Here is an 18,331-nt window from a genome sequence, read left to right on the forward strand (position 1 = left end):
GAATTGGGTCTCAAACAACCATAAAACCCCCAAATCTCATAACAAAAAAATAGATCTATATGCAAAGGAGGGAAGATAGCAACTTATGACCTCCAAGATGAACACAAATTGAAGTAGATCTCGGATCTACACCTCTCCTTTGAAGCAACCCTCTTGATCTTCAAGTTCCTTTCAAAGGTTCCTTCCTCCAAAGTTATTTCTCTCAAATGATGGAAGCTCACACGAAATCTAGGGTTTAGAGGCTCTCTAGGATGATATGGAGGCTGAGGAAGGGACATAACACCCTTTATATAGGATACAACTCCCGGGATTAGGGTTTTCCTTGTTCAGACCAGACTCGCTGAGTCGGTTACTTAATCGATCCCCCGGATCCCGCTCCGACTCGTCGAGCTCCTCCCTGGACTCGACGAGTTGACCCTTTGACTTAGGGTTTTCTTTCCTTTCTTGGCCTTTCTGATTTTGGGTGTTACAACTCTCCCCTACTTAAACTAAACTTCGTCCTCGAAGTTTGCTATGGCCAACCGCCTGCGATCTGCTTTCAATACTCTACTTATTAATCCAACACCAGCTACCTACCTTTGATGGCCTTTTGCCCGGTCCTCCTGATGACCATTCATCCTTGCGGATAATAATCTCGGGTCAACCCTGACCCTGAACATTTTGGAAACACAACTTACTCAACCGACAATCCTTCTGGTACTCTCCGAGTACTGCAACTGAACCCGTAGGGGTTCACCCCCTCTTTCCTTGTGCGTTTTCTTGCCTTCCCAAGGCGATGTTCCATAACCAACTATTTCCTCTGTCACTGTGAAGGTCCTATCCTTCACCAAATCCATTACTCCCGCTACCTCCAGTACGGGTCATTACCGCCAGTATCCACTGGGCATTTCTCTCTACTATAATTTGGTGTCGAGCACCCCACGATCAACTAACTGAATTCCACCATAGACTGCTTACCAGCACTGCTACTGACTAAAAATTTCTGCTATTCCTTCTCTGCCTTCCAGATGAACCGAGACCACCCTGGTCCCCATCAACCTATCCATATCTGGATTACCGGCTCCCCCTGGTCGCTAGTCCCAACACGACTCCTAGTCTCTCCCAACGAATTTTGAAGAAACTTCGACTACCTATAACTGCTCAATCTATTCTGCCATTCAGGCACTATAATCCTAGGATCCTTGATCCCCTATCTTGACACTAAGGTCCCTACCAGGTCCCTCCTGTGCTATTAAAACTCACGGGCCTCGCCCACGGGTCTCACCCACCTCTATCCTTCTAGTCTCACTTGTCTAACCACTCTCACACGGGCCTCGCCCACGGGTCTCACCCAACCATACTACTGCGCAACCCTGCTCTCAGGTCTCACCTATACTACTACTCTCATACGGGCCTTGCCCACGGGTCTCACCCAACTACATCCTGGAGCAGCCTCTCCCAAGGTCTCACCTCTCTAGGACTATACAGGCAAACTTGTAACGCCTGTGTTTCCGGGCTTGCCATTTTTAGCAATGTAATAGTTTAGGTTAACCTTTGTAACCCGTTTTGAAATAATAAGATTGTATTATTTAAGTATTGTGTGTTTTGTGCTTAATTGCTTAATTATGTGGTTTGATTAATTAAGAATAAAAATAAGCGTCAAAATTTAAGTCTAAAATAAACTTAATATCTTTGGTTAATGTTGTAGTAGTTGAAACAAGGTTTCCGAATATATATATATAGAACGTCCAAATCTGACTTCGTATGAGAAAGTTATGATTTATCGAAGTTTCGGCTTAGCGGTGTGCAGCCCGAAATACTCGATTTGAGATCGAGCGGTTTTTAGCCGAAGCAATCTAAACGAGAATTGAAGATCTCATTGTTGGTATCGAAGCGATAAAAAGTTAGGCGAGAACGGACGTCAAACGAAGAAGTTATGAATTTATAACGAAGTTTTTCTGTCGCGGCCTATTAAAAATAAATAATAAAAATAAAGTCAAAATTAGCCGACGGAGTCTAAACGAAAGTCGTAGAGCATAGTCTCACCTTCGCGTGGATATAAAGAACGTCGAAAACGGAATTCGTATGAAAAAGATATGAATTTCCGAAGTTTATTAAATATTTTGTAATTAAATTTAATTGAAAATTCGGAAGCATTATCCGAATGAGTCACCGGTCTGATCCGAGGTACGCCCCGCGTACTCCGAAGGTGTCGACACTCGCAGCAAGTGGCTCGGATGACGCATGCAATGACGATTTCGGAAGCAGTACGCCCCGCGTACTCCGAGGCTCCAACCTCCTATAAATAGGATCCGAAGGCAGCCGAGTCTTTTGTCCATTTTCTCTCTTCTCTCTCCCGTTTTGCATCGTTTTGTGTGCCATAAATATCCCGAAGCCCCGGTATCATACTCGAGCCCCGAGGCAAGTCCCGAGATCCCAAAGATCCCGAGAAGTGCGGTTCCCGATCCGAAGCTCTGCCCGCGAGAAGTTCGATTTTTGTGAAGATCTTTCAAATCTGCTGAGGATTACTACTTCTGCAAGTCGTAGTGATGTCCGATCATCTTCTGATCAAGTGAGTGTATACTACCTTTCATAAACACGATAATAATACAAGTATGGTTCGAGTGTATTAAGTGTATTGTTGTTTATAGGTGTGAGTGTGTAGTTACTTTCTTCTAACGCATAATTATGAAGTATTTTATACGGAATACGTATTATGTGTATAATTTTGTGGTTATGTGTGTGAATGTGTATTCACTTTCTTCTATCTCATAGATATAATTTATTCTCTATGAGATATGTTTTATGTGTGTGTGCCTCATCTGTTATGTGAAATATGTGTTGATTAAAGCATGCTATACAAGTTTTTTTATTTATGTATAAAAATGTATATTTTTATTTACTAATATGTTGGGTAGAACATGGGTAGATAGTTGGTGTGTAATGAACAGATGAGAGGCCTTGTTGTTGTTTGATTTAGTCATCTAGCGGAGTTTAGATGACGACCGCTGGCTATTCTAGACAGTCTTGTGGAAACATTAGCAGGTTCGCCACCTGTAGGTGTTAATGAACTTGGGTGTTCATTCGTTGTACTCCATCCCCCTCATGGTTTCCTTATTTGACTTATATTGTTGAGGTACCCCCGAAGCATGTGTTGTCGCCCCGATGAAATATTCTTAGACTAGGTCCCTTGTGTTAGTTATTTTAGGGACATAAAGTGAGAATAACGGGAATGGGTAATTGGGTTATTGTTGGTTGGTGGAAATTAAATATGATTATTTATTGTGGGTTGAAAACCCTATATGCTCACCAGGCTCCCAAGCCTGACCCACTCAGTTTTAATTGTATTACAGGAAGTGGCGCAAGGGTATGAGATGGATGAACCATCAAGTTGTTTTGTTTACAAGTCTGTATATGTATATATTTGTTGAATGACTTGTAATGTTATCGTTTATGCTTATTGGTCTGTATCGGAACATGACACCTCGAGTTTTGATTATATAATGAAAAATACATTTCTTTTATGAAATGCTTTGGTAAACATTGTTTTATCATGTTTTGTTTTTGGGAACAAATTCCGCAACTCTTTCAAATCAAAAGGATTTACTCTGAAAATATTTTAAAAGCATAAATGAAAATCGGTCTTTTCTGGCCGAGATTTTGGGGATGTCACAAAACTCCCTACTATTCTCATCCACTACCCATTCCTGATCCCTATCTGATCACTAGGAGATAAGTGCCTCGCCCCAACTCCGCTAACGAAGCTACTATGGAATGCTACGGCTTACCCACAGTCTTACATCACCTTCCATCTTTGACTGCTAGTGAATGCTACGGCTGCCCCGTAGTCTTACAACACCTTCCACCACTGACCGCTGCTGGAGAAAGTTGCGGATCTCCCGCCGCTCTACCATGCTCTACATGCTGCCTCTGCCACTGTCTACTAACACGAAAGCATCCCATGCTATCTGTCCTCAAGATCTTCATTTCGACTCACTCAAGTCCTACAGGCGATCCTCCAACCTAAATTCCCAACCACGTACTAACCATCGCCATGACATGCACTAACTGATGGGGAGTTTCTCAAACTCCCAACCCTGAACTCCTCAATCCATCAAACGTTGTACTACTTCTTTTCCTTCTCAGAGATCGCGTACTCATTCTGGATTTGCGTGCTCTTACCCTTCTACACTCGGAGGATTCTCCCCCACTTCGATCCTGCTTACACCTCACTGCTCAATGCTCGAAAAGAAATCCCAATCCTTGCTACCATTCCATAATCAATCTGTTGAGGAACCCCAAGCTTACCATAGCTAGGGATCTAACCAGTCCATTTCTAAAACTATACAGCTCTGAACTAGCGAGACGTACCAAGTCCCTCCCAGGCATGCTACGGTTACTGCATCCTAAGCGACCTTCTCCGATAGGGCACATCCCTTAACTACCATTCAAATATCCAAGGTATGCAGATGGCATATAACTCGATCACAATCAAGCCGCACAAAAAGTAAAATACTCATACCGATAATGATGCAGAACCATAACAATATAATCATGCACAAAAAAAAGAACTAAAAACGGAAGTCGCATACCTGCATCGTCCGATGCTGCTCGCGTCTCCAAGGTAGTCATCTGAAAAGCCCTGCCTCCTACCGCAGGCGCCTCTGCACGGCCCTGACGGTCGTCTGTGATCCTCAATGTTGCAGGGGCAGGTGCCATCAACCGTCCTGCCGAAAGCAAACTGGGGCACTGGGACTTCTTGTGACCCCGCTGATTGCAGTGAAAACATATCAAGTCTGATCCCTGTGTGGTGGTAACAGTACAATCCCTGCTAAAATGACTAGTCCGACCGCACTTGAAGCAGCTAGACTCACCACCGCTACCACTCATGCACACGCCCCCGTGCGCCCTGTCACACTTCCCGCACCGGCTGCGGTCCTGATAATCCCTCGATCTCAAATCTGATCCCTTGGGCCTTTTGTCCGAACCTGTGGCTACCTGAACCTCATCCGACTTCCTCCTTCGGATCTGCTCTAAATCAATTTCCCTCTCTCTAGCCCGAGCGATCATATCCTCCAACGTTTTGCAGCTGGACCTGCTCACAAACTGCCTGATGTCATCCCTTAACATCTCATGGTATCGGGCCTTCTTCATCTCCTCATCCGCGACATACTGCAGTACCAGAAGAGCCCTCTCCCTGAACTTGGCGGTGATCTTCGCTACAGTCTCAGTGATCTGCATCAAATCCTGAAACTCCCGTGCCAACTGCTGCACCTCAATAATTGGCGAAAACTCCACCCTGAACCTGGCCGAGAAATCGCTCCATGTCATCGCGTCCAATGCGACATCATCCCCCAAAGCATGACCAATCTCCTCCCACCAATCCCTCGCTCTGTCCTTTAGAAGACAGGAAGCGAGTCTGACTTTGTCCCCCTCGGGACACCGACTCGTACGGAATGCGTTGGCAACATCAGCCAACCATCTGCTGCTAGCGATGGGGTCCCTAGCCCCATGATAATATGGTGCCCCGCAAGCCCTGAACTCTCGAAATGTCAAGGTACGCGCTCCCATCAAAGCCATCATCTCGGTACGGAAGGCTCCCAGCCTCTCATCCAAAATCTCTAGTATACCCTCCTTGACCGTGCCAAAGATCACAGGAGTCTGATCTAGAATACTGCGTGTAACCTCCGCTGATATCAACTCCCTCATTCGCTCCTCGAGCTGCTCGGCTCCTGAACCCGAGCCTGATCGCACTCCGACGCCTGATCCGCCCACTGGTCTCTCTCGCAACGTCACCATGCTGAAAATATACCACAACCACTATCAAAATACTTATCACTGCTGCGAGACCAAAAACACGCACGACCAGGTTCCCGGTATTGTCTCGGCCTTTCCCGAATCGAGTACGGATCCTCTACTTTCAGTAGTACGGGCCCGTACTACCTTCCACATCTATCCGTACTTTCCTCAAGAACTGCTTCGACTCCACCAGGTCCCTTTTCTACTACTACTGCTCCCAGCACTATCTCATCCTAGGCTTGCCCTAGGGAAACCTCTGACTCACACCAAACCAGTCCTTAGCTGCTGAAGGACTCCTTGTGATGCCAATTATCCATTACCTGGATACCATCACACGTGACGAGGCTCAGATAATCCTTCGAGTAAAAGACTCGTCCCTACAACGGTTGGACTCAAACAAGAGCTGTGCAATAGGGCCAAATCCAGCACTCTAAGATTATTCAACCGTGATCACATGTGATGTGACATATCCACCTAATGGCTAACTTCCATCACTCGGAATCCCACAATGCACAAAGCAAGCAGCATTCAGACAAGGGAAAATCTTACCATAACATACTTAAGCAATCGTAATATCATACCAAGAATCTGTACTAGCATGCAACACAAACTCATAAACTCAGGCATAACCTAAACATGCTATCCTACTACTGTTTAACCAGCATTATCATGCAGCTCAAAAGCACATATAACAGGCACATAAGGCATCCTCCCTAGATCCTTAATCCTAATCTAGCATGCTGTTCTATTAACTGATAATCATAACATAACTTGTATGGGTATTTTGGGGTACTTACTTGAGCTCGGCTGATTGCATGCACCACACCCCTTTTTCTCTTTTCAAAATTCTTTTCTTTATGAATTCTTTTTGCTTTTCTAAAACTGTTTTCTTTCTTAAACTCTTTTTACAAAACGGTCTTTTCATTTTGAAAACTTCCATACCAATTCCTTAGTTTGAGTTCAGACACACCCGAGAGTACGTCCGAATCCCTCAAACCAAGGCTCTGATACCAACTTGTAACGTCCCAAAATTTAAGACTAAATATTTCTTTTATAAAACATTACTTAAAGCATAATTATCACTCCATAACATAATCAGAGTATTAATTTCCAAAACACATGTTCATTATCAGAGTAAAACATCCCATGCTGACTAATCTATGGTGTGTGCCATACGATCACCCCGAGCTCTTCCCTCCGCTACCGGAAGTACCTGAAACCAAAACTGAAAACCGTAAGCACGAAACTTAGTGAGTTCCCCAACCTACCACATACCATGCATAACCACATACTACACATACTGGGCCACGCCCGCTATTCTGGGCCTCGCCCCCTACCTCGGGCCTCGCCCGCTACAACGGCCCCTTCGCTCCAGGCCTTGCCTGGCTTCGAGCCCTGCTCGGATACAGATCTGTTTCACTTAGGCCTCGCCTGTCACTGGGCCTCGCCCTCTAACATATAATAGCACATAAACATATCACAACACATAAGCTAAACATATACTAATGGACCCTGTCCTAATGCCTCGCCTATCCTGGGCCTCATCCTTGTCATGCTACTGATGAGTCATGGAACCCCGTCCACGCTCCTACTAATAGTGAGATACGGGCCCAACCCACACTCAATCTTTCCCTAACTTGGGCCTCGCCCCTGTTCTGCTGCTAATGAGATGTGGAACACCATCCACACTCTGCTATTGGTGAGATACGGGACTTCGCCCACACTCACCTACCTACCAGGCACATACATGTATCACACAGACAACAAGTATAAGCGATCACATAAACCATTCCTTGGGCACCCGCCCGCTATCATTGGACCTCATCCTGAATATCATTCTAGCATACTGTGCCTAGGGCTAACCCCCGGGTCTTCTACTCATAACTACATGGGCTGACATTGTGGCCTTAGACCCATTCACACAAAGGGAAACTCACCTGGTACTGCTGAACTCGTTGATAACCTCTTTGGATGCTGACCGACAACTCCTTGAACCGCTGCTCCACTAGCTTCCCGAGCTACCAATATCAAAGCATATATCACTTAGCTTAACTGATCTCCAAAAGTCAACTCTGGTCAAAGTCAACCTTCCAGGTCAACCCTACTCGTCGAGTCTGCCTACTGACTCGCCGAGTTCATTAGCTCATAATCCTTTCATTCGCGACTCGACTCGCCGAGTCAGCCCCTGACTCGCCGAGTCTAACGATTTTCGAGTCCTGACCTGTCCAACTCACTGAGTCCCCACTCGACTCACTGATCCGAGTCTTAACTCGAAGGGTTTGGGGTTTCGCGACTTGACTCGCCGAGTCCAAGGCAATCTTCAACAGACTCGCCGAGTTGTTCTTCCAACTCGCCAAGTTTCTGCCCAACTTCATCCAACTCGCCGAGTCCACCCATGTGACTCGCCGAGTCGCTCCAGTTCTTAATCCATTCAGTGGCTTTTCGAGCCATGCAGGGGCTCCAAATCATAGATCCATACTTCCAAATCTCAATCCTTACGTAAAGTTGCAAACTTTACGTATAACTAAAGAGATCTAGGCTCAAAACACACTAGGGCTAGGTTTTAGGACAAAAGGGCTTCACCAACTACTCAATATCTGATGCTTTACGACATATTGGACCATCCCAACACTAGACCTGAAATGGCAACCACATATCTAAGCCCTAAACCCGAATTGGGTCTCAAACAACCGTAAAACCCCCAAATCTCATAACAAAAAAATAGATCTATTTGCAAAGGAGGGAAGATAGCAGCTTATTACCTCCAAGATGAACACAAACTGAAGTAGATCTCGGATCTACACCTCTCCTTTGAACCAACCCTCTTGATCTTCAAGTTCATTTCAAAGATTCCTTCCTCCAAAGTTATTTCTCTCAAATGATGGAAGCTCACACGAAATCTAGGGTTTAGAGGCTCTTTAGGATGATATGGAGGCTGAGGAAGGGACATAACACCCTTTATATAGGATACAACTCCCGAGATTAGGGTTTTCCTTGTTCATACCAGACTCGTCGAGTCCCTTAGCCGACTCGCCGAGTCGGTTACTTAATCGATCCCCCGGATCCCGCTCCGACTCGTCGAGTTCCTCCCTGGACTTGACGAGCTGACCCTTTGACTTAGGGTTTTCTTTCTTTTCTTGGCCTTTCTGATTTTGGGTGTTACAAATGGGCATAATTATTGATCTGGGAGTATGGATCAAACATACCCGATCTGGGAGTATGGATTAGGTAAAGAGGTAAATTTTAGATTCGGGAGTATGGATTATGTAAAGAGGTTGATTTTAGATCCGAGAGTATAGATCGTGTTGTTGTGAGGATCGATGGGGTGGGGTAAAGTTGCTTATATATGGTGGAATTATATATTTTGTGGGTTCTAATATATATATATATATATATATATATATATATATATATATATGATATAACATTGTGGGATTGAAATCTCTATGTACTCACCACGTTTCCCAACCTGACCACTCAGTTTAGTTGTATCACAAGTATCGATACGAAACTACTTTACACTAAGAGATTAAAGAAGATATAGATCACTAGTGTAAATAAATATAAGGTCTGTTTATGCTTATGTTTCAGTATTGACGATGACATCCCAATGTTTTAATATGAACAAAATACATTTCTTCGGAAATGCTTTGATAATATATTTATCATGTTTTTCTGGAAACAAATTCCGCAATATTATTCATTAAAATGAATACTCTGATTTTCAAATAAGCATAAATAAGATTTTTAAAATGACCGTGAAATTTGGGGATGTCACACATTAAGTTCGAATTCGACATGCCTTGCAAATACATACATTTCGAAATCAACCTGATTTCGCAACCTAACAAACTAAAACCTATTTCGACTTCTCACTATTTTCATTTTGAACCCTACATATTCTGATTTGTAATCGTTAAAAGACCGTTTATTTAGCTATTTACCAACACTTGTTTTAGGGTTCTAGGTGTACTTGTAGTTTTTTTCTTTATTTTGTGCGATTTTCAACATAATTGTGTGAGATTTTAGCTCTCGTGTTAGATTTTACTTTACTGATATGTGGGTTTGTTCAAAATTAAGTGTTCTAAACTGAGTTTTGAGTTTTGAAAATATATGCTTAAAATGGTTTTGCATATTAGTCTATTTCAATTTTGGTTGATTTGGTATATGGAAGTTATTGGTGATTTATGCTCAGAAATATTCTTTTGATCCGCATTCTTGAAACAAAACAAAACAATGAAGAAAAGGGAAAGAAATGTCATCAAAGATTAGACAACCAAACAAAGATTAGGTTGGGTTTGGTTTGGTCAAATATCACTCATGAATCATACTCCATGCATGTATCATTTCTTGATTGGTTGGTGTGTAATTTTTTTTTGGATAGAATTTATCTTGTTATAATTTGTAAAGTATTTTGTATAAGAAAACACAGTACCCCATTTTTTTCATTTGATAAAGCATAATATTGATACATTTTCATATACAAACCCAACTCTGTCCTTCTACTCTTTGTAATTCATAGTTTGGATCCAACATATCCCATAAAAAGTTATGAAATTTGAAACTTTTAAGATTATCCAAACTCTCAATACTACGAACACTCAAGTTTTTTTTAATTAGATGTTAATCAAGTTCCTATCACTGGAAACGTTCGTGCCTCGAATAATATTGAAAAGTGTGCAAGAGGCGATAAATGGGAGTTTGAAGAAGACACGACTTTAATGTTATGGTGTATTGCTAGTGAAGATCAACATTATAGAAAAAACAAAATACAAAGGAAAATGTGATTGTGGGCCCGCATTAAGGAATTATATGATGAAACTCAGACAGAAAAGCTAGAAAAACTACGATCGATGAATGAAAATCAAATAAGAGGTCGTTGGAAACGAATTAACGAAAATGCTAGTAAGTGGATCGATTCTTATAGGAAAGCATATAAAATGAAAACGAGTGAAATGAGTCTGAAAAATATTGAAAACGAAGCTCATAAAATTTATGTTGCATGTCGGGGCTTGTATAATGACCTTATTGTATTTAACGAAGTTATGTGTAAACATCCATAGTGAGAATTACATAAAAATCGTGAAATAACGCGTTCTTGTTATGAATATGAAGTGGGTAATAATGAAAGTTGTGACAATAGCACACAAAGAACAAGGGCTAGTGAAGAATAAGAGGAGTATTGTGTCCATTTCAATCCATAAATGTCAAATAACGATGGTTCAACAATTGATTTTGTAGCAGGAGTTTGTGCAATGAGGATTATTAGAGAAAGTGAAATTGAAGTCATGAGAAAAAGACCCGACTTGGAGCAAACAAAGGAAAAAAGAAAGGTCAAAAAAGAAGAAAGAAAGAGTAAGAAGGTGTCTCACATACATTTGAATACACTATTAGCAAAAGAACATTTGTCTGCCAAAAGAAGAAAGAAAGAGTAAGAAGGTGTCTCACATACATTTGAATACACTATTAGCAAAAGAACATTTGTCGGCAGACGATAAAGACATGAAATGTGGTGATGTTGTATGGAAAGTGATTGTAGTTTGTTTTATATTTTGTGATTAGTTTGTATTTTATTATGTGATTTGCATCTTTTGTATTTGTAATTTTGTATTCTATAAAACAAAATAATGATATAATTCCTTATGCTTTCATTTCATGACTCAACAAACCCAAAAATTAAAATTATATCGATCTGCATCGTTTTTCGTTTACCAAAGGCTTCTAACTTAGCGGTATATGATGTTGTCTTTCCCTTTTTGAGGTCGAGGACCTCCCGCAGTGGGCATAGATAAAATAATTTCGGAATAAGTTTAGTATACCTGCTGTTTTAAAAAAAAAAGAGTTTTTTAATTAAACCAAAATCAATATAGTCGTTTTTTCGTTTATTATTTTTGACATCAAATAATTAACAATTCCATCATTACCCAAGGGGTAAAAATGGAATAAGAATAACCCAAATGAACAAGTGAGCCAAGAAGGGATTCATCGTATAATTATTTGGGTTTTTTCTCCGACTCAAACCCTCCCTCTCCCATCCGCCCTTCTTCTTTCCCTCCTTTTTTTTTCAATCTTATCATAATTGTCTCAAAATGGGAGATGTAAAAGCAGAGCCCATCGCCGCCGCCGCCGCCGCCGTATGGCCTACCGTTAATCCCTCCGTCAATGGCGGAGCATCCGGTACACCTACTACTTGTGTCTTCCAATCCGGCGATACGATCAAGGTATATGTTTATATTCACACCAAATTACTGGTTTATTTGGCTTTGTAATCGTTAAAAAGCCGTTGTTTAGGTAATTAGTGCTTTATACTTGTTTTAGGGTTCTAGATCTCCTTATAGCTCGTTCTTTATTGAGAGCTTTCTTCTCATTAAATTCAGTCTTTTTTTTTTTATTATCTCTTTTTGTGACAATTTTGTGGGTTTTAGTTCTCATCTTAGATCGGATTTGCTATTATATCGCATAACTTTTTTTTTTGGTCCATCTTGATTTTTGTTTGATTTGGTATTTGAAAGTTATTGGTGTTTAGTTGCTTAAAATTTTGACTTTTGAAGGCTATGTTTAATATTAATGTTAACATATCTTCATGTACAACTACAAGTCTACAAAACTTTATTTCTATTATCTGCAGTTTTCTTCGGATGTTCACCAAGTTCCCATAATCGAAAATCACGAAGCATGGCAAAATACTTTTGAAAAAAATGCAAGAGGCGATAAATGGGATTTTGAAGAAGACATGGCTTTAATGTCAGCATGGTGTGTTGCCAATGAACTTCAATTTCATGGAAAAAACCAAAAGAAAACATCATTGTGGGCGCAAGTTAAAAAATTATACAATGAAGCTCAATCAGAAAACCCAAAAAAACTCAGCTTAAGAAACGATAATCAAATGAGAGGTCGTTGGAAACGACTTAATGAAAATGCTATCAAGTGGATTGAAGCCTATAGGAAAGCGTATAAACAAAAAACAAGTGAAATGAGTCTGAAAGATATTGAGAATGAAGCTCATAAAATCTATGCTACATGTGGGAGCACGTATAATGACATTATTGTATTTAATGAAGTTATGTGTAAATATCCGAAGTGGGAATTACTAAATGAGAGTGACACGCCTTCCCATGAAGATGATGAAAGTGGTGATAGCACAAAAAGAATAAGGACTAATGAAGAAGGGGACTATTGTTTCCTATCCAACACAGAAACGCCAAATAGTGGTGGTTCAACAATTAATCGTGAGTATAAAAAGAAAGAAAAATGTTCTTTGTTTCACAATGAATGTGTTATGGATCTTCATGCAATAAGGATTACTAGAGAAAGTGAAGTTGAAATCATGAGAAAAAGACTCGACTTGGACCAAAGAAAGGAAGAAAGAAAGGTCAAAAAGGAAGAAAGGAAGAGTAAAAAGGTGTATCACATGCATTTGAATACACTATTAGCAAAAGAACACTTGTCGCCAAAAGATAAAGACATGAAACATCATCTATTGTCGATGTTGTATGGAAAGTGATTGTAGTTTGTTTTATATGTTTAGTTTGTGTTTTATTATGTGATTTGCATCTCATGTATAATTTTGTATTTTGGAAAACAAAATAATTATATAATTCTCAATGTCTTCATTTCACTAAAATGACTCAACAACAAAATATCGATGCATTGTGGTATTAAATAACAAAGTACGACCAAAACCCTTTGCATACTTATTTTCCCTCTTTCTATCCATCCATAAGTAAATTTCACTACAAATATATTTTCAACCTTTTTGCTTGACCAATGTAGCTACAAACAACATATTCAAATTCCATTAAGAAACAATAAAAGTAACATACATGGTGGAAAGTTCTTTGCATTTATAAGTCACGAGGAAAAGACTTGAATTGGAGCAAATAAAGGAAGAAAGAAAAGTTAAAAAAGAAGAATGGAAGGTTAAGAAGGTTTATCTCATATTTCTAAATACACTTGTTGAAAAAGAGCACTTGTCATCAGAAGAGGAAGACATGAAACACAATTTATTGTCTATGTTGTATGGAAAGTGACTAACGTTTGTTTTATATTTTATTTTTAGTTTGTTTGTTATTATGTGATTTGCATCTCATGAAAACAAAATAGTGATATAGTTCCCTATGTTTTCATTTCAATGAAATAACTCAAAACAACAAATAACAAAAAGAAAAATGTCTATTAAATATCTATGCATTGTGGTAACAAATATCAACTCTACCACGAAAACACTCTGCATACTTATTGAACAAATTTCACTACAAAAATACTTCCAACTTTTTTCGCAATGCCAATGCTCAAGCCCTATTGAAAAACAAAGAAAATATATTATAAATGGTGTCAAATTCCTTATAGTAAAAATTATTAAAGAAACATATGATATAATCGCCATGATTTTTAAAAAAAAAAAACACCTGCTTATATATGAGTTGTCTGTGGTGTCAACAAGTATCTTGTCCCCTGTTATAACATGAGGTGGCACCTACAACAACAATCCACAATATTAAAAATCAAATAAATTATTTATCAAAAAAAACATATAACACATTTTTTGATTTGTATAAAATAATAAACTTACTTGTACACTGAGGCCATTGTCCAGTAACACCTTTTTAGTGCTGTCACAAAAAATGGAAAATATAGTCAAGGCACTGTACACTGACACTGACACTAAGATAGAGCATGGTGGGACGACTTGCTCTTAATGTTTCATTAGTGCAAAAAGACGTAAATGCCCTTTTCATTTTCATTATCGAATATAGCAAAAAAAACATACTGAGGGGTAGCTCCCATGCCCTTCATAGGGACTTGTGCTTCCACCACAGTACATGTCACTCGTTTAGGTACCGATGCTGACATAGGCCTATCATTAAAAAGTTCCACAGAAACTGTGATATCATCTGTTTATCAAGACAATTAAAAAAAAAAATCAGTAAAACAAATTGTTAAAATAATGAAAACAAGATATTGGTTTATGAATCAGGACCTTTTAAATATGGAAGAGAGTCGCCAAATAGATGTTTGGGCACATCTAATTGGACAAAAGTTTTAGGCCTGATAAAAAAATAAGCATATGAGAATTGAGAAACATGGTAAAATAATTTAAGTTTAAAAAAAATGGAAAAAGAAAAACTTACTCCATCAACACAATGCTGTCAGTTTCTTCATCTGTGTATAGGTATGTGAAAGATTTGGCTTCAACAAATATTTCTGTATAACAATTAACAGATATGAGAAGTGAGAACACTATTAAATGTTTTTTATTTTGTTAAAAATGCTTACTTTCAACTGTTTCATCTGTACGAAATCTTTCATTGACTTTGTTTCCACTATCAACATCACGAAGCTCAACCTGATCAAACAAGCATACAAACACAATATTATAAAAAAGAATCACAAATCAAGGTTACAAGATATAGAAACTTGTGGAGGTTTTTATAAAAACCTGTATGATAGCACCTCCTCTTCCTTGAGTAGAATGTTGAGCTTTCACAACCTAGATAAGTATAAGCTCTTAATACATACAGACATAAAGAGTTGCTTTAAATATGAATAAGTTGATAGAGATTAGAAAGATGATTACTTGGTAAACTTTTCCTGGAGTAGATGAAAGCCCACGAACAAGGTAGAAGGAGTTGAATGAGTTTATATGTGAATCTTTGTCAATGAGTGTAGAAGTAGAAAGATAATGGAAGACAAACCTTTCCTTTCAATGACATTTCCTGGTCTCACCTGCAGGGATGATTAGCTCTGTATTATGAATTGATTGGGTGTCTTGTTAATTTTTAAGCCCTAAGTATCTCAAGCACTAAATCAGTGGACTTGCCAGAAGACTCGCATTTTAGGGTTAGGGAAAGGACTTGGAGTTATTCGGATTTCCGCGAATTGATTTGAGATTAACGTAGATACCAGATGAATTTTGCGAGTTTAATTTTATATACATGTTAACTTGATTATCAGGAAGTAAGAATCATTCGAACAGAGAGTGATTTCAATCAGGCAAATCAAGTCATGTTCATGAAGCTCAATCATAAAGGTTTCTAATTTGTTAAGATGCAACACAAAGGGAAAAACTCACATCGGAGCCGCGAGCTTTGGCGAATCGGATCTGATTGACGGACCATGGGAAGGCAAGAAGTTGGCGAGATGGAGAACAGCGGTCGGCGGAGTAAGTCGACGACTGAGAATGAGTTACAGTGGTGTTGTTAAGGTGTGTTGAGATCATGATAGAGTAGCCACGAATTGAAGAAAACGAGTGAGAATAACGTCTTCCAGAAAGACGTATAGCTTTATCTGTCGCTGCTGCGGCGGCAACGGCGATGGCTCTCATTGTTGGGACTGTGTGAGGTTCCGGACTTCCGGTGATCGATTCTTTCGGCGGTGCGTTTTAGCAGAGCCGCAATTGGCTAGTGGTACCTTTTCTTAAATTTTATTAAGGGAAGGCTAAGATTAGTTTGTTTTCATTTTTTTTTACTCGATATACCATCGAACTTGTTGTTTGTGAACAAGTTCGATGATATATTGAGTACACAAAAAAGTAAAGAGACTAAATGAAAACAAATGCAATAGTTGGTTACCCTCCTGATTCATTTTCCCTTCACTCATTTACAACAAATCTCATGTCATCTCCTACTAATATTAATGACTTTATGAGATTCATTCTTATTTTTCTTCAAAACATAACCCACGAAAGATCATTATTCATACATATACAAATTTGTAATGCACTTGAATATTTATTAGGGAAATCTTGACTAAGCATGTGCATTTCATGACAACATTTACATTTCTAATCAAATGATTTATTATATCATGGATTTTAGACAAGTCTAGAAATGAGTGGAATCACAAGTATTGTGATTTTTAAGTTTACTTAGCTTTAAGATCGAATTCATAGGATAAAATACAACATCAATATGTACAATATCATGCAGCTTTTGCAGACACATCACCATAATATACCTTGAGGTAAATGTTTATGCTGATAAATATACATCTCATATACAGTCATATCCTTTTGCAAAGAGGTGTTGACGACTAACCACAATAAGCATAGCAAAGACCATGTTTTAACAAAGTTACTCCTCCGAAACGCTCTTAATATATATTATGGACAAAGAAGGTTGCAGTCCTTGATAATTTTGCAACTTTAATTTCATTTAACTTTTCGAGGAAAATGACTTAGGAGGGTAACCAACTGTTGAGTTTGTTCTCATTTTGGTTCTTTTCATTTTTTTTATACTCAATATACCATCGAACTTGTTGTTTGTGTTCACCATAACCCTTTGACCGACTATCACAGGTATCACAGGTCAAAAGCCGGTCAAAAGGGTTATGATGAACACAAACAACAAGTTCGATGGTATATTGAGTACAAAAAAAAGGAAAAAGACCAAATGAAAACAAACGCAACAGTTAGTTACCTTCAAGAATCATTTTCCCTTTTATTAATATAACGAGAATATATTAACTTTTTCGGTTTGTTCGAAGTAACTATTTTATTATATATATATATATATATATATATATATATATATATATATATATATATATATATATATATATAGATAGATAGATAATAAATTTATTGAAAGTGTTTACGTATGACTATTATAACTTGTTGTAGCAGGGTTACATACGACTACAGTAGGTCCTAGTGGTTGTATATGAACATTTTCAACAAGTTCGTTACCTAGATGTGTATAAAAAAATAGTTATCCAAATATGAATAGAACAAAAAGTAAGAGTAAATTACATGAATGGTCCATTTGGTTTGGGGGAATTTGTATGTTTGGTCCATAACTTATTGTTTTTAACTCAGACGATCCCTACTGTTTATTTTTGTTGCGCTTGGTCTCTGTCTTATCTAAAAAGACCATTATGCAATTATTATTATTATTTTAATTATTTTTCTTATTTATGTATTTATTTTTTATATACTTAAAAAAATTAATAGACCCAACATATCTGTATCTCATCACCAATATAATGGGTTCTATCTTATCACCATATCAAACCACTAACCACTTGGTATACGTACCTCTAAACACTTGGTATATCATACCTCTAAACACTAATATAGTGGGTGGTATTTCATCACCACATCAAACCACTAAACACTTGATATACATACCTCTAAACACCATCCCATATCATTTTTTATTTAAAATTAAATAAAAATACAATAAAAACATAGATTTATTAAACTAGTTCTTCATTCATTTAAAAAAAACAATACATTAATTAAGAAAAGGCAAAAAAACATAAAAATTCGAAACATATAAAACTACTCCATATTTTTATATTTCGCTCGGATGGATTCTTTAATTGTGAAAAAAATCTTCAAATCTTCTCCATTGTAGCCGCCAGCTTTCATTTTCAAAAAAAAAATCTAACGCTGTCTTTCTAAAAAATCAGAGTAAAACATCCAATGCGGAAAACATATGGTGTGTGCTTTGCAATTATCCCGAACTCTTCTTTTGAAAACCGAAGTACCTGAAACCAAAACTATAAACCATAAGCACGAAGCTTAGTGAGTTCCCCAAACTACTACATACCA

At 38.6% G+C, this 18,331-nt stretch overlaps 2 protein-coding genes across 2 annotated transcripts; one reads left to right on the forward strand and one right to left on the reverse strand.

Annotated features, from left to right (window-relative positions):
- The first annotated feature begins 11,745 nt into the window (after nucleotides 1–11,745).
- On the forward strand, nucleotides 11,746–13,376 carry LOC145094216 (uncharacterized). The gene is made up of 2 exons (XM_079032519.1): nucleotides 11,746–11,999; nucleotides 12,407–13,376. The coding sequence occupies exons 1-2, from the start codon at nucleotides 11,868–11,870 to the stop codon at nucleotides 13,280–13,282; spliced, it is 1,008 nt and encodes a 335-aa protein (XP_078888645.1). The 5' UTR covers nucleotides 11,746–11,867; the 3' UTR covers nucleotides 13,283–13,376.
- A 502-nt stretch (nucleotides 13,377–13,878) lies between these two features.
- Nucleotides 13,879–16,195, reverse strand: LOC145094221 (elongation factor P (EF-P) family protein). Its single transcript, XM_079032524.1, has 11 exons — nucleotides 15,851–16,195; nucleotides 15,474–15,504; nucleotides 15,356–15,369; nucleotides 15,218–15,268; nucleotides 15,055–15,124; nucleotides 14,910–14,982; nucleotides 14,759–14,826; nucleotides 14,549–14,672; nucleotides 14,351–14,390; nucleotides 14,187–14,254; nucleotides 13,879–14,076 (listed from the first exon to the last, which is right to left on the reverse strand). The coding sequence occupies exons 1-11, from the start codon at nucleotides 16,100–16,102 to the stop codon at nucleotides 14,070–14,072; spliced, it is 798 nt and encodes a 265-aa protein (XP_078888650.1). The 5' UTR covers nucleotides 16,103–16,195; the 3' UTR covers nucleotides 13,879–14,069.
- Between the last annotated feature and the right edge of the window lie 2,136 nt (nucleotides 16,196–18,331).

Source organism: Lactuca serriola, chromosome 1 (genome assembly GCF_051521515.1).
Source record: "Lactuca serriola cultivar US96UC23 chromosome 1, Lser_US96UC23_V15, whole genome shotgun sequence".
NCBI lineage: Eukaryota > Viridiplantae > Streptophyta > Magnoliopsida > Asterales > Asteraceae > Lactuca > Lactuca serriola.

Excerpts from the sequence above, each read along its gene's own strand:
- LOC145094216 (XM_079032519.1), top strand. The coding sequence starts at position 11,868 with ATGGGAGATGTAAAAGCAGAGCCCATCGCCGCCGCCGCCGCCGCCGTA. Across the intron at positions 12,000-12,406 it reads AATCCGGCGATACGATCAAG|TTTTCTTCGGATGTTCACCA; the intron begins GTATATGTTTAT and ends TATTATCTGCAG.
- LOC145094221 (XM_079032524.1), bottom strand. The coding sequence starts at position 16,102 with ATGAGAGCCATCGCCGTTGCCGCCGCAGCAGCGACAGATAAAGCTATA. Across the intron at positions 15,125-15,217 it reads GAGGAGGTGCTATCATACAG|GTTGAGCTTCGTGATGTTGA; the intron begins GTTTTTATAAAA and ends TTGTTTGATCAG. Across the intron at positions 14,255-14,350 it reads ACAATGGCCTCAGTGTACAA|GTGCCACCTCATGTTATAAC; the intron begins GTAAGTTTATTA and ends TTGTTGTTGTAG.